Below are 16,353 nucleotides of genomic sequence, written 5' to 3'. Positions count from 1 at the left end.
ATGCCACTTGAAACTATAGTTGTATCACTTGTATCGGGTGATAAATAAATATGTCTCAAGTTTCATTGGTGAGACCAAGGAGGAATACTAGACGAGATAATTAGAAGCATTGCCAATTGTTTGAGCTCCCAACTAAGGGCCTCAGAGAAATTACATCTGGACCATAGCATTCGCCTTGTATGCCATAAAACCCTCGTCTCCACCAGATGACCAAATAACAGTATTAAATTCAGAACACCTACTTCCTTTATATAAACCTCAAACCTAAAAATTTTCTTAACCGAAACCCATTAACCATTTGCACATTATCCCATTATGCCTTCTACCTTCTCTTTGTAATAGTGATGACAAAGCTTTGATGCACCATTTCCCTCTTCTTCATCTTCAATACTGCTTTTGAGTTATAATAAATTTCAATCTAAATTTGTCAATCTCAATCCAGAGTGGAGTTGTGCAGATTTACAAATTATGACCATAAGAATAAAACATGTTATCCAAAGACCATAACTGCTAGTCCAACAATTGATGGCAATAGATGTCAATACTGATATGAAAGGGAGAGCAGCTACAAATAGAAAGCAAAGAATACCCTGTTGGTTGTGCACCACATATAGGCGAATGTTTTATCAAAGTATTGAATTTCACTAGCAAAGGTGGGATCTCAAGTGTCAGTCATTTCATGCACTAGTTTTCCTACAAGGAAATGAAATTTGTGATTAATTCACCCCTGACAATATAAATGCAAAAAAATACCACACAAGTCTATATCCTAATAGTAAACAATTGGCCAGTCAGCTAGTCTTGATCTAATAAGAAGGGAAGGAGCATGCCCAAGACATTGTATGCTGCCTCAAGATACCAAACCAACCCTTAGAAAATTGATCAAGTCTGGATACTACCACAAATTGATCTCAGATTGATCCAATCTGAAGGTGAACAAAATGAACAATGTGAATCACATCGATAAAAGTGAAAGTAAACACAAATCATTGCCTTTATGGGCACTAGAAACTCAGTCCCTGTTAAAAGTCTCCACACAAGTATGTAGCGAGCAAGCCCAACCATTTTAATTAGTAATTTCAACTTTAAGTTAAATGATATTATACCTGGCTCAGCATTTCCTGCATAGCAAGAATATCCGTGGAAGCAGGATCAACTAAAGGGGCACTCTCACTGACTGCTGGTTCATTCAAAGAATAGGTGGAGTCGAGAAGGCTAGAGGAAGGTGACAAAGGACTGGATGTTTGATGTTGTTTTCCTTTTTGTTTCTTTCCTTTGACAACCGAGAGAGATTGAGATACTGTAGTAACAGAAGGTTCAGTTATATCTTCTGTTGCATTTATTATGCTATCTCGTCCATCTTCCTCAGCAGTAGCTGATAAGGTTCTCTTTGACTCAACGATAGCAATGTCGTCACCTGAGTGACTTGCTTCCACAAAAGAAGTTTCTATTATGGAAGGAGCCTCATTGTCTACCTCCAAGTGGGCGATAGAAGTTTGGGGAGATAACTCCCGAACAGAAAAATCTTGAGCCACCTTCTGAGTATTAGTTTCCGGCTGAACTGCCTTACACTCACCCACTAATTTCACTTCTACTTCAGCATTTTTAATGCTTTCACCGGTGTTTATGTCTTGATCCTTCATTTCCTCAGTAAGTTTTTTATTGACATTATTGCTTTCTGAAGTAGATATAGCACCAGATAAAATTTCAGAGGGAGTAATTAGGTGAGTTGAGTTTCCACCAAGCTTAAACATCATAGGAGGATTAAATACTGTAGATATATCATTATGTCCAGTATTACGTCCATCCTTTTCCACTGAATACCCAAAAACTGACTGATCAGTTTCATGACCCCTATATGATGGTGCATCCTCAGAAGTCTTTTCAGGGCTCTTCAGAGCAGGTGATCTTCCTGTAATGTCCATGTTAAAGGGAACGGGAGATGAGGCAACATGCATTGCATCTGCCTCCACATCCGGAAGTGGAGGAGCGATGAATTTAATTTCAGCATTTGATGTAGATGATTCATTGACACTGGTAGTCTCAGAAGAATCTGGGGTTACAAGAGCTGGAGCTGCAGATGCACAATCCATACCACCATCAGTAAGAAGGGTTTGTAGTGAAGCATTTTCCATAACAAAATCACTCCTGTAGTGTTCACTAGATATATCTGGCACAGGTAATCCTTCGGAACTAGATGTCTCGGTTACATGAGATGAAGGATCTTTTGCTAGCCCAACATTAGCAATTGGTGGTGGTAAACACTGAATTAAATCCAAAGCATATTGTTGAATTGCCTGTGTTTGCACACAGTATACTTGGACAATTATATCTCCCTCAGACAGGATATCATGTGTTACTGTAAGACTCAAAATAGGCATTGCCACAGTGAAATCTGCTATATGGTCCATGCGTGTAGAAGCTGGACATAAACCATAGTCAATATGCACTGCATAAATAGCATTCTTCTTGGCATTTGCAATTATAATAAGGCTTGCTTGAGGCAAAACTACCAATTGATTGAAAAAAGCCTCTTCCATCCGAGGTTCTGAAGAACTTCTCAGGTCCAAAGTCTGAGTGCAATGCCATGATTCAGAGTCACTAGGCAATAGCCAGCCTTCTTCGCTAGAAGAAGCCCAAATTTTTAATTCTCGACTTAAAGGTCCCTGCAACAGAAATTATGCAGTTCCAATGTCATTGTAAAGAAAGTTGTAAAGAGCCAAAGAATGCCATTTAAGAATGAAGGTTGTCATTCATCTAAACCTCCAACTGCACCATAAGAAAATAAAATTATCTTAATGATTATTATATTATGAACACACTAATATGAGCAGCAAAAGAATGACAACTAAGGACACATGTATGCCAAAAAGTAGCTGGTGACATAAACATCCTTGAATACACAATAGGAGACATACAGCTGTGATGAGATTGATGTGTTCAGGGTGGTTAGGTGCTGTCATGAACTCCACGGAGTTGACAGGATGACCATCATGTGGCCTTAAAACGGAGAGGGGCATTGCTTTACGGTCATCCCAGATCTTTACCTGTGAGATGGCAGAAAATGATAATAGAAAGGGAAAAAACAATGAGCACAACAATCAAGAATTAGCATTAGTATCCTGGCATCCAAAAACAATAATATTACTGTAATTTTCAGTAATAAAGAACCCAAAAGATTCACTATCATCATCAAACCAACAATGTAGTATCAAGCTCATGTAAAAAAATTGACGATTTTGTTAGGCTACTGCTAGTCTAAACTCTATAAGCATGGATCTTAATATAAAAAGAAATATATATTACTTAATTGCCTGATCTCTAGTCACATGGGTCTCTTGTGAGATTTTATGTTTTACTGATGTGATGATAAAAGAAAAATATTCACATAAGTACCTGAGCAAAGTCTCTTTAGAATCACATTAGACATTGGTGGACACATACCACATTACAACAGAGACAGTCAGGCTAAGAATTAATATCATGTAAATCTAACTTATAGCAACAAAGCATCAATTACAGGTTTAAACAATAGCTATTTGTTTTGGCACTTTCTAAAGAAATCTTGCAGGCTCAAGAGAGTTGTCTCCATAATGGGCATATCTATTATTAGTTTTCTTATCTTTAATATTGCATGCGCATGATCCCCATGTCTTTTGGAAACCCTGACCATCAGTTGTCTTGTATTTTGATTGCATGCAAACAGTAACAGGCAAATTATGTTTGGAACTGAACTGAACAATGTGGTTATTTAATAGACTACTAAGAAGTCAAGAAACAAGCAACACTAGTTCTACAAAGTGAATTTTACCTATTAGATATGCATCTTTGTATTGCCCACAAAACAAAATATTAAAAGATCAAGCAATCAACCAGTGTAAGTACAAACCGTGCCATCTTTTGATGATGATGCTAAACGAGTAACCATCCATTGCGATATGGACAAATCGGTCACCTCTCCATCATGTTTACCTATAATCTGCACTCCTTCGATCAGCTTTTCAATGGAGCATTTGAGTGGCTCCTCAGCTAAAAATTCTTTTCCTCTTCCAACTTTATTTATATCAATTTTTAGCACATAAACCCCTATTCCAACAAACATAATTTCCTGCAGAAGAAATTTCGGATTCATAAGAATGCCTACATATGACTAAGCAAAATTAGCTGTAGCAAAAGATGCATCCCTACATTGGTAAATTTAAGGGGAGGTTGAAGCCATGTTCACAAGTAGAGTTGTACCAAATATGATCGTGCAAATTTTAATGATAACCTTACTTGCTTGTGAGAGTGCCAACAAATTCGGGGATGATATGACTCTTTATTTCCAACTATCTGAATAGCCATTATAACTTTTCCTGTTATCAATGGCTTGTTTTCCTCATCAGGTCCCTCATCAATCTTCCACACAAAAATCCTTCCATCAATGCTTGCACTAGCAATAAATGAAATGAGCAGAATGTTAGGGCAAAAGAAGGGGGAAAAAACAGATCATCATGAAGTACCTGGCTAAAAGGTGTACATCTTCGGCAAAGAAAGCCATGTCTGTAACTCTCTACAAAAAATGCAAATCACATTAATCTAACTTAAGAAGAAAAGAAAATTAAAGCAAAGTTGCACAATAAAGAGTTCTATATTGCGCCACTAAATGCTTGAGGAATATCTCAAACATGAGAAAACAACAAAAGAAGAAGCAACATGGCAATTTTTCCTTGAAAGAGATGTGGCAAGGATATTTCTTAAGAAACAGATGGTGACAAAAATCCTGCACATGGACAACAATAAATACAAAACTATTATATTTATGAATGGTATGTACTGCCAGTAAGGAACAGAGATAATATGTGAGAGTCGAATTCCATTATTGGGAAATCTGGTGCATGCCATTACCTCTGTAAGCAGGAAACAGTTTGATAATCCACCAATAAAAAGAAAAAAAAAAACTAGAGCCCATTAATCACAGGCTCAAAAACTAGATGTCAAGACCCAAGAGATTATTAGAAAAACACAACGGATTTTGTTTTACAAGGTTCTTATACACGAACCATCTGGCGAACAGTTCTGATTCATTAATTTATCATTAAAGTGGAATAAGTAATAAACTATGAGGTCTCCCAGATCTTAGCACTCCATAAATTGCTTACCTGGAGACACTATTTACCAATAAAAAATTGTAGAAACTAGTTTACCAATATAAATCAGAGACAACTCCACAATGATATTGTCAACTGAACTGCAAACAAACTAGTTTACCTGGTGCAGGTCATTACCTCTGTAAGCAGGAAACAGTTTGATAATCCACCAAAGAAAGAAAGAAAAAAAAACTAGAGCCCATTAATCACAGGCTCAAAAACTAGATGCTAAGACCCAACGGATTTTGTTTTACAAGGTTCTTATACACGAACCATCTGGCGAACAGTTCTGGTTCATTAATTTGCCATTAAAGTGGAATAAGTAATAAACTATGAGGTCTCCCAGATCTTAGCACTCAATAAATTGCTTACCTGGAGACACTATTTACCGATAAAAATCTGTAGAAACTAGTTTACCAATATAAATCAGAGACAACTCCACAATGATATTGTCAACTGAACTGCAAACAAACTAGTTTACCTGATGCATGCCATTACCTCTACAAGCAGGAAACGGTTTGATAATCCACCGAAAAAAGAAAGAAAAAAAAATAGAGCCCATTAATCACAGGCTCAAAATCTAGATGCCAAGAAGACCCAAGAGATTATTAGAAAAACACAACGGATTTTGTTTTACAAGGTTCTTATACACGAACCATCTGGCAAACAGTTCTGGTTCATTAATTGACCATTAAAGTGGAATAAGTAATAAACTATGAGGTCTCCCAGATCTCAGCACTCCATAACTTGCTTACCTGGAGACACTATTTACTGATAAAAATCTGTAGAAACTAGTTTACCAATATAAATCAGAGATAATTCCACAATGATATCGTCAACTGAACTGCAAACAAAATCAGATCATGACCAACCAATCTGACAAATTAATTTCTTTGGGTAGCATGCTCAACATACAGAATAAAAGTTTCAATTGAAGTTCTTTGATATGCATCAGAAAAGCTGCCAACATTACGTTAAATAATTAACATATAAATGATTAAGCAGCTAAAATCACATCAGAGAAATGAGCATTTATACTTAAACTATGTTCCATCAGACAACATGAAGGTCAAAGCAGATATTTAATTGTTTTTAGCAAAAGTTTCAGATGTCAAGATGAAAAAAAAATGTCCACGTCATAAACTACTACGGATGAGAAACAGAGTATAAGCTTTCAATTAAAACTCACGTAAAAACAAAATCCAGTTAGCATCCAAAAATATATTATCTAACAATCCTTAATCTTTAATAAAGGTCCCATGATATTAGTAGCGCCCGCATTTAAGCTGCCAACAGACTTAGAATTGCTAGAACTAACTTTATCTGCATGCATTAACTATATACTACAACATCCTGATTATAATGATATCATCATAAACCAAAGAACCATATAGACAGGATAAAACTTTTTGACTGATCAAGGGTTGAAGAATTACTAAGTCTAGTTGAAAGTTTCTTTCGATCGAACCTGCGAATGCCCCTTTAGCAATGATCTCAGAGCTGTGTTGATATTGAGCACCCGAATAGCACCAAGCTTAAGCCCATAGCATATGTAGGTCCGGTTGACGGCGATTTGCCGGCCCAAAACAAGCCCAGGGTCAGATATATACTTGGTGATCGGCGTCACCTCGAGCTGCGGCGGTTGGTTCTCTCCCGGCAGACGTGAATCCACATCATAGACAGCATGTGCCCCAGTGCTGAGAAGCCGACCCCTAGGCAACTTGTTGCTCGGCATCCTCGTTGGCGCTGGCTGGGCCAGTGCCGCAGGTAGTGCTGACGGCACAGGATGAAGCACGCCAACCGTGGAAGGCATCAGGAAATCCGATAGAGTAGAAGAGGGAGGCGGCATCGAGACGGTGGGTTCAAGTTGGGGGCTTGCGGGAGGGTTCAGGAGGGCCATAAGGCGAGCACCGGGATTTGTATTGTTGCTAGGACCGGGGTTAGTGCTGGGATTGGGGTTCGGAAGGTGGGGAGGCACAGGGGGGTAGATGGCTGGGGGGCGGTGGAGCGACTCCTGGGGGTAGTGGAGGAAAGGATGGTGGTGGAAAGGAGGCGTAGCCGGGGGGTATGAGAAGGCGCCGGGATGCGTTGGAGTCGGAAATGTCGACGTCGGTAACGGAGACGGGTACGAAGAGGTAGGAGGGAATGGCTGCCGGGGAATGGCGCCGGGACTAGGGCTGGGGGGCTTGAACAGGGCCTGCGTGTCGTAGTTTGCGGGGGTGTTGGGGCTCCCGCCGGGGGACGCCATCGTCGACGGCGGAGGGTACTTGGAGGAAGAAAGGAGTTGGTCTATCGTGCGCCGCAGTGGCGAGCGGCGTAGGTTAATCAAGATCTCAGCAAAAGCGGAAACGTCCAAGACGGGAGACGAGAAGGGTCAAAAAAGTAAATGGGTCTATTTTATAGAGTAAATTTCACTTTGGCCCAATATTTTCTCCGTTGCTCATTTTTATCATTTATAGTTTCAAAATTATAATTTTACCTCTTCTTTTTCAATTGGAAGAAGTTGTAGTTAATGAAGATGGAGGAGGGATACTATGTCCCAAGAGCTTCTTTTTCTCTTCGAATCGATTAATCCGGGAGTTGATTGGAGTCGGACTTTTTGATAATCAGAAGTTGATCAGAGTCAGACTTTTTTGATAATCAATTGCATTAGACAAATATAATTGTTGAGAATTGATGTTATATGTTCTTATTTATATCACTCCTATCTTATCGATTGGGTTATGTTAGGGGTGCAATTTTAAACAAAATAATAAGTAAATTCATAAATTATAATTTTTTCAAAAAAAAAGGATAAAATGAAAATGATGAAAAAGATGATTTTTTTCTTTACTACATGTTAGTTCTCTTATTTACATAACCCTTAATTATTACTTCAAGATAGAATCTGTCATCCTAACGATTCTACACGGTTAATCTTCAGCATAACTATTTATAATGAGATAAATCGAGAAGCTGCAATTGACTACGACGAAAGAGGACATGAATTTCACCGAGTCGCTTTAATAACCAACCCTTAATTATCACACTTCCATCATATATAGTATTCCATATAATTTTGTGATTGGATAGTTTACTTTAGTGACCTTATTATAATTCCTAAAGCATCAATCAAATGAATGAAAATATTGATATAACAATGGAGAACGCATTAAAATATAAAGGCATACCAATACGAACATTATTATACATGAGCAATATTATTTCAATAATACAACGACAACAAATTAAGAATCTCATAAAATATTTAATAAGGCAAGTTCTTCCACTTTGAATGAGGTCGCCTTCTACGACCAATCAAGGAAACTGATAAATGAATCGAAAGAATTATTTAGGCATGAATCGATTGAATTGGATGAACAATTCCAACTAGTCTCCAGAAAGAAAGATGTACAAACAATTCCAACTAGTTTCTTGAACTCTAGATCATGTTCCAAGAAATTAAACAACAAATTAAAAGACCACAATTTAATTAATCATGCGAAAGATATATATAATTAGATCAGATAAAGAATTAAGCTCATCAGAATCTTGATCCTGCCGCAGGACCTTCAGCTGCAACAAGGAGCACCTTGAGAAGAGGGTCCATCTCTTTTATCTGATGGCCCTGTATTTCCTCCATAACCAATTTTGATTCCATAAGACTGCCAAAAACCATGCGATATATATTAATCATAAAAAAAGAGAGTAGTGGATCGATCTTTGTAGCACGAGATTATTAACATTCTTGAAAGATATCTACATACTTCATTTGATACATCAAATACTCCATCTTGAATCTTCTTGTAGATGTTTGTTGCAGTGTTGATAAATGCCTGCGATGTAGTAAACGTATGTTGAGCCAGACAAGATTAAGAAACAAATTAAACTCGATCGATCGATCGAGCAGAGAAAACAATAAGGCATTATATACAATTTCACCTCCTCGACGTTCTGTGCAGTCTTGGCTGAGGCTTCCATGAATATCAATCCATGGTCCTTGGCGAATTGTTCGCCTTCCTCGGCGCTGACAGCTCTTCTGTGAGCCAGGTCTGACTTGTTGCCTATAAGCATGATCGTCATGTTTGCATTAGCATGCTGCCTCGCATCTTCCAGCCAACTCGCAAGATGGTTGAAGGTCTCCCTCCTAGTTATGTCGTAGACAAGCAATGCACCAGCGGCACCTCTGTAATAGGATCTAGTGATCGATCTGAAAGATTCTTGCCCAGCCTACAAATTGCAAGGTTCTTATATATATCAAGTATATATTGACAGGAAAACAAACACAGGAGAAAGTAGTAATCTCAAACTCACTCACTGTGTCCCAAATTTGCAGCTTTATGGGCTTCTTGTCTATGTTTATCATCCTTGCTCCGAATTCAACCCCGATTGTTAAGTCGTGCACAGGTTGGAAACGCTTGTCGGTGAATTGCAGAAGAAGACATGATTTGCCCACTCCTGTCGACACAAAAACAAACATGATTATATATATATCGAGATTCCTTAAATTAAAAAAGGGAAAATTATATCGTATCCTCAGCACTCAATAATTAATTCCCATTAGAACAAGCTTCTGAATAATTGCTGATCTTGGAATCTAAGATCAGCCACCGTCAACAAAACGATAAGGGAAGATATAAACCCCCAATTTACATCAATAAGTCCAACATTTCCGAAATTAAGGATCTATGATATGAGAAATAAAAACTACAAGCCCATTCGGGAGGATTTTTTGGCGAAAAACTACATTTCGAATAAGATCGATCGATCGATGAAAAGAATCGCAAACCCAGAAGAAACGGATTGGCATTATAGAAGAAGAGTACCTGTGTCGCCGATGACGATGTACTTGAAGAGGAACGCGTACGACATGGCGATTGGATCTCAAAGCTGCGCAACCCCGCCGCAGATTGAAACCCTAATCTCTGGTTCCCTCTCGAGAGACCAAACAGATGGTCTCCTAAAACAATAAAATAAAATGCAGCTAAGCAACGAAAAGCTTAAAAATAGCTACGCCAAAAATTAAAAAGAACATATATTTTTTTTCGATCGACTGATCAAACAGGTCGATTGCAGGCTTGGTTCGCTCTAGTTTGATCGACTTTCACAGGATGTCCAGCATCGGAGGGTGCGACGTGTGGCTCGAACGGTGAAACTTCCAGTACGAAGTAAAATAATCAACAGATCGTGGCCAAGATATACGTGCATGCAGCTCGCTGTTCTCTCTGCATGGTGCCACGTACAAAGCATGCAATCGCGCGCCACAGCAGCCATCGTTTATAATAGAAGACACTTTGTGGGCAGCCAAGTCGACATGTGTCCTCCCTGTCAATTTCCACCATTCTGCCAAATAACGCCGATGCTGTTCGTATTTAATATTTAGTTGGTGCAGGGAATGCACATGCAAAGATGCCTTCTCGCCATGTGATTAGCAACTGCAAGCATGATTGGAGGCAGAAAGACACCCACTTTGATTTCTTTTCTTTTCTTTTTCTTTTCCTTTTGTTTTCTTCTTAATATTTTCTTGCTTCGCTAATTTTATAATCTGGGTTTGGTTTTTGATTAATGATGGATTAAGGGCTGATTAACTGGATTTGGTCGTTGAGAGCGAGGATATCAAATTCTAGTTGTTAAGTACTAGGTATCGTTTCGGTAAAAAAAATGTTTTCTAGCTGACCACGTGGTTCACTCGCCTCTGTGATTGGAAGTTGAAGTGGGGCCCGTGGAGAAAAAGGGAAGGTCGTTGAGTGGGTTGGAGTTGCGGGTCGGAATGAATTGTTAAAGATTATCTGTTGGCACTTGGCAGGGGAGGCGGAAGGCAATGTGAAACCGGAGGTGAGTTTAAGAAGTGCCCGATGGTCGAGCAGCAAAGTTGGAGAAGCCTACGAAGAAGCTGGAAGCGGTAACCTTACCGGCCTCTGCATCTATAAAACAGACCACTGGCTCTGGGCTTTGTAGCTGCTCCCCTTTCCAAGCTTGCGTCCCGACGAGTGTTTTCGAAGAGTAGAAGAAGAAGAAATCGCTAGTCCATCACAGTGAGTTGCTCCGATCTGTACTTTTTTTTGTTGCTTTCACGCTTTCTCTTCTACCAATCTGGAATCTGGGCGGGGGGTAGATTGTCGAAAAGGTTGTTCTTTGTTGGATGAATTCTTGGTCGGTTGATCTTCTTTTCTTTCTTGTTTGAGGAGTTTGAGTGCTTTGAATCTACCTATTTTGTGTATGGAATTTTAGTAGCTGAACTGTTTACAATTTTTCTGCAACTTTTTCGATCGATCTATCGGTATAATCCTAATTAGGGTTTTTTCCCCCTCCGAGATCCGAAGCTTCTTTGAGGTAGTACCTAATGCACGCTTGCTGGCTTTCAATTTGTCTCCAGATTGGACTCCCGGCGATTTCCATTCCTGTGATCCAAAAGCTTTCAGGCTGCGAATCGCGACCGTCAAATCCCCGAGTCCGACGGCGATGGGCCTTTCGAGCCTGCCGACCCCATCCGATAGCGTGCTCACTCTGGTGCTCGTCAACACGGCCCTCACCATCTCCATCCTGAAGCAGCTTGTCCGCTCCCTGACCCACCTCCTCCGCCTACGCGCGCCGCCTCCACTGCCTTCCGATCACGCCGCTGGGGATCAGGCTCAGGAGCCGCACGGCCTGACGGAGCGGTTCCGCACCTGGTGCAAGCCGGTCCGGTTCGGCTCCACCCTGGGGCGGAGGCGAGAGCGGACCGCGGACTGCCGCGTCTGCCTCGCCCGGTTCGAGCCGGACTCAGTGGTGAACCGTCTGCTCTGCGGCCATTTCTTCCACAAAACCTGTTTAGAAAAGTGGCTCGACTACCAGCACGCCACATGTCCCCTCTGCCGGACTCCCGTCCTCCCTGGCGAGGAACCGGGCGTCGCCTGCTTCATCTCGACTTCTTCTTGGCCGTGGTTTTAGATCGTAGGACATGACGCCGGTCTCCATGGACGATGCAGGTGTGTTTCTATGCGTGCAGCTACCCTCCTTCACAATAGTGTTGGCGTGGTGAATACTACTAGTTTTTGTTCTCGGCTTCTTGTAGACATGGAGTAGTGTTCTGTACAGTTGCTATTAATATAAATTTGTTTCCACTCATGCTCTTCACATCTGCTTCTAATTTCCAAAAGCGCGAGCTTTTCTTCTTTGCCCGCCAAGATTGCCTCCGATAGATTGAACGGATTTCATGAACCATTTTAACCTCGCACATGCCGTGCAAATTTGTAGGCTGAACGACCAAAGCTGCCAGAGTAGTTGGATGGATCAAGCATAAAGTAAATTCATTTTATTAATGAAACTAAATGAAGCATTTCATTGCGTTTAGATTCACATTTTCATTTTTCTTCCGTCCAACAATTGACTTCTGACTTTTGGTTTTGGTATTACTTGCATTACCACGAGACTAACACATCTGCTCTAGGACCTTGTCATCACGCATGTTGCATATCGTGCTACGATTTACACGATAGTAACTTCCAAGAAAACAACAAACTAAAGCAAGCTATAAAGTGCTGTAAGCCAAAAAAGCGAATATCATAAGAAGCAAGATACAGCTAGCAAGGACCTCAGGAAGCAGGGCATTTGCTGAAAGAACGTGTAGGAGCTTACCATGTCCTCCTTGGCTCGAGATTTTAAACTGCTGAGAAGCTCCAGCCAAGCTGCTGCAAGCATCCTGCTGTTTTGGCACCAACCATCGGAAATTTCAGTGTTCCGGGCTCTCCACAGGACGTACAGGGTGTGGAATCAGTTTTCTGCACTTCGGTTCACACCCAATCCTTCAGACTTGAGCAGGGAATCAGTTGATAGCTGATCAAAGCATCTAAGAATTAGCATCCATTTCCTCTTCGCGGAAAATGCTTCTGCACTTGCACAGTGGAAAATATCTTCACAGCTAATAGGCCAACTCAACTTTACCAAGCAAAATGTTATCCAGATTCCAGATGATCTTAAAAGATTGACATCGAAGCAGCAATGACGATTTTAACATGTGTTATCATTAATCTCTTCTAACTAAAGGTGGCACTGGACTTCTCTACACCAGCAGGTGACGCGAGTTCCTCATAAGTCAATGAATGTGAGAGCACTTAAACAGACAGCTTGTCTTATTTTTCTCCATCGGAAAAAGTTTCATAGTGAGACGATCCACTATTTATTTATTTTTTTACTAGAACTTGGAACTACGGCATCTATGGAATGTCTCTGGCTGCATCTTTTGTCAGAAAAACAACGAAGTTCAACTCGACTTAAATTGCTAAAGTTGGTGTAGAATTATAAATTTCAGAAACAACAGTGCAATCTAATGTCCTAAAAAATTATTGTTAATCACCTGGTTGGGTAATATGTCATGATAAAGAAACTTGACTTGGAGATGATGAATGGATATGATCAAGACAAAAACTTGGTTGGCATGACCAATTCAATATGACCAAACTTTGGCATATATCAAAGTACACAAGCAAAATGTCAACACGTTGACAAACCTGGAATGACTAATGATGAGGTACAATTCACTGAAATGGTGAGATTTGTTTAATCTAAAAGGAATAAGATTTTGAATCTTCTTAAATGTCACCGAGGTATTATAACACCAAGTGAGGCTATGAGAAGGCTTGGTCGACATGATTAAGACTAATATTGCAATACGATCAAGATTCAATTTCAACTTGGTTCACATGGGCAAGCTTGCACACATGGTAAAATGCCAACATATAGAATAAATTGCCAGTGCTGATTCAACTTCTTATGATGATTCTGATCAAATGACGAGAATTTGATCACGTGTGATCGAGGATAATTTGGTGATTACTAATCCAATCTGTCTTGTTATTTTGAATTTTATTTGCACTTTTGTGAGGAGATAAATCGGAAAACTTTTCTCAAGTGATGCTATGGTGATGCTATGGTGAATTTGATGAGTGCAAGTTAGTAATCATAAGAAAAAGGTACTAAAAACTTCCACCAAAAAGCAAGACCCTTCTAAAAATACTGCAAAACTTAGAACTTGAAGAATCTAAATATCAGTCTTTATGGTTAATCAATCCATTTCTATTCTCTGAGGCTAAACACTCTTTAGCCTCCGAAGGAGCTCCTGATATTAGAATCTTCTGTTTTTATGAATTATTTATTAGCATCAAGGACAATTAAGTTCCAATTTTTTTATAATAAATTAGTACCTGAATAATCCTAAAGGGCCACTCAATAATATATATATATATATATATAGGGTAAATTCTTCTAATAATATATATTTAAAATTTTAATTTTGGTTGAAAGAATCAAGATCTAAATAAGCCATCGTTATCGAACATACATTAAAGCACACAACACGACAAAAGAAGGAAAGAAACAAATCAAAATATATGTGAATTAAGATTAGGGAAAAAGGAAGATGCTTACTTGGACGGTGGGATTGAGCTAAGGGAGATAGAGAGTGTGATCGCCGTCCATCCAATGGCTGTGATTCCAGTGGGTCGCCGGCTCGGCGGCGGTGGCGAGATCGAAGAGTTGGGGAGCCAAAGTGCCGCCGGACAAGGCTACCGCACCGCCTCGCGGCGCTGGATCCGCCGGGACCGCCTGATCTGCGAACGCTTCCTGCCTCGTCGATTCTGACGCCGCCTTCGCCTCGGTCCGCGCCAGATCCGGGAAGCCGAACCCTGTCGCCGGCGGTTTCGGAAAGATTTCGGGCGGAGGGCAAAGGGGAGGGCCCAGGGGTTCGAAGGGAGGGTCGGGGGGAGTCGGAACTGGTAAGGAGATGGCGGCCTTCGCGGAGTTGTCCTTGCATAACTCGGAGGGGACGGAAACGGGGCGCCGGAGGCGATCGCTGTGGCTGTCCGACGGATCATCGCTGGCGGAAGGCTGGGAGGGTGGTTTGGAAGAGGAGGAGGAGGATCCGCGTTTGGACTTTCGACATCCGCCTCCGACGGGGACGTTACGGAGCACCCCGCCCTTAGTCCAGTGGCGGCGGCATGACTTGCAGTAGTGGCGAGGCTGCGCGAGGTTATAATTGTTGTAGTAGCAGAACTTGGTGTTGGTCGACTCGCAACGGGGGCACTTGGCCGGCTGCTGACGCTGATGCTGCGCCGCCGCCCACCCTCCTCCGAACACGCGGCCGGCGAGGGGTCCGAACTCCTGCATTCCGCCGGAAACCAAAACGACGAAATCTCCAAGAAGATTCCAGAACCTTCCACCGGGAAGAAAGAATCAGGCTGTGGGATCTCGCTTTGTTTCTCTGTCCGGTAGGGATCGATGCCTGCCGTTCATATGCAGCAGCAGAAGAAGAAGAAGAAGCATCCGCTCCGGAAGAGCCGCCGAGTATCGGAGGTCATCGCCGTCCCCACTCGGTCGGAACTGCCAGTGGCGTCCGTCTGACAAATCTCCTCTTCCTCCTCGTACCTTGTTCAATAATTTGGCTTCCAGCGTTTGTTTCCTCTCTCTATCTTCCTCTCTCCAAAGAAGGGATAAAAAAATATATGTTTTAATTTATAATCTACTCTTTCATGTTTTTTTATAAATAAATATCGTTATTCAACTACCGTTTATAATATTGTGTTATAAATAATTATAATATAAATATTTTATTTCTTCTTAATATTATTTAATATGATATTATATCACCTATAAATCATAACTACTCTATCATAAATATTATTATTTTTAATTAATTTTAAAGATTATTATTACTAATAATTGTGTAGTGGTTATTGCTATAATAATATTAAAAATTAAAAAAAATTGAGGGCAGGTAAAATGCTGTTGTAATTATAAATAAAAAAAGTAATTGTAACACACAGTCGCCGACTGTTAATTGCTTGATTGAAACGGAGTCCGGAGTCCTTTGGTGGCTAATCGCACATGGGCTAATAATGCTACCCTCAAATGTCTCTCTGTTACTCGTCTTAGTGCACATTTGATTTACATTATCATATATAATTATTAAATAATCATATAATTAATATTATAAAATTAAAATATGATATGATATTATTTAGTTCAATTAATTTATTTAAATAAAATAAAATATAATCAGTTTAATATTTATTATAATATTTATTATTTAATTTATTTTTAAAAATATAATAAATTAAATTATTAATATTAATGATAATAATCAATTGATAATATATAAAAAGAATAAATATAATTTATTTATAACTTTTAAAATTTAAAATATATATATATATATATATATATTAATAAAATAAATTTTAAATTATTTTCTAATTTATAATTATTTAAA

At 39.8% G+C, this 16,353-nt stretch overlaps 4 protein-coding genes across 5 annotated transcripts; 1 reads left to right on the top strand and 3 right to left on the bottom strand.

Moving 5' to 3' along the window:
• Nucleotides 1-1,106: 1,106 nt before the first annotated feature.
• LOC141819219 (enhancer of mRNA-decapping protein 4-like) lies at nt 1,107-7,437 on the bottom strand (the record flags this gene model as incomplete). The annotated part of the gene is given in 6 exon segments (XM_074706559.1): nt 1,107-2,666; nt 2,919-3,047; nt 3,890-4,108; nt 4,276-4,432; nt 4,503-4,552; nt 6,598-7,437. Coding segments are annotated over 6 exon segments (2,895 nt in total), but the record flags the coding sequence as incomplete, so codon positions are not given.
• A 1,132-nt stretch (nt 7,438-8,569) lies between these two features.
• LOC141819222 (ras-related protein RABB1c-like) lies at nt 8,570-10,002 on the bottom strand. The gene is made up of 5 exons (XM_074706563.1): nt 9,935-10,002; nt 9,427-9,566; nt 9,051-9,338; nt 8,876-8,944; nt 8,570-8,773 (listed from the first exon to the last, which is right to left on the bottom strand). Exons 1-5 carry the CDS (start codon nt 9,978-9,980, stop codon nt 8,681-8,683), a joined length of 636 nt encoding a protein of 211 aa, XP_074562664.1. The 5' UTR covers nt 9,981-10,002; the 3' UTR covers nt 8,570-8,680.
• A 1,063-nt stretch (nt 10,003-11,065) lies between these two features.
• Nucleotides 11,066-12,224, top strand: LOC141819223 (putative E3 ubiquitin-protein ligase XERICO). The gene is made up of 2 exons (XM_074706564.1): nt 11,066-11,143; nt 11,485-12,224. The coding sequence occupies exon 2, from the start codon at nt 11,571-11,573 to the stop codon at nt 12,036-12,038; it is 468 nt and encodes a 155-aa protein (XP_074562665.1). The 5' UTR covers nt 11,066-11,143; nt 11,485-11,570; the 3' UTR covers nt 12,039-12,224.
• Nucleotides 12,225-12,534: 310 nt separating this feature from the next.
• On the bottom strand, nt 12,535-15,308 carry LOC141819225 (uncharacterized). 2 transcript variants are annotated; one of them, XR_012601042.1, is made up of 2 exons: nt 14,514-14,524; nt 12,535-12,976 (listed from the first exon to the last, which is right to left on the bottom strand). XR_012601042.1 is itself a non-coding variant. In XM_074706566.1 (2 exons), exon 1 carries the CDS (start codon nt 15,249-15,251, stop codon nt 14,532-14,534), a length of 720 nt encoding a protein of 239 aa, XP_074562667.1. In that variant the 5' UTR covers nt 15,252-15,308; the 3' UTR covers nt 12,535-12,923; nt 14,514-14,531. The 2 variants fall into 2 exon arrangements, 1 of the variants encoding a protein (XP_074562667.1); XM_074706566.1 differs by having other exon boundaries at nt 12,535-12,923; nt 14,514-15,308.
• Nucleotides 15,309-16,353: the final 1,045 nt, after the last annotated feature.

The sequence above is a fragment of the Curcuma longa genome, unplaced genomic scaffold (genome assembly GCF_044706935.1).
Source record: "Curcuma longa cultivar G26 ecotype Majalengka, Jawa Barat unplaced genomic scaffold, ITB_CL_G26_1.1 contig_28370, whole genome shotgun sequence".
Lineage (NCBI taxonomy): Eukaryota > Viridiplantae > Streptophyta > Magnoliopsida > Zingiberales > Zingiberaceae > Curcuma > Curcuma longa.
The sequence above is the reverse complement of the archived record's forward strand: the minus strand, read 5'-3'. Positions and strand labels throughout refer to the sequence as shown.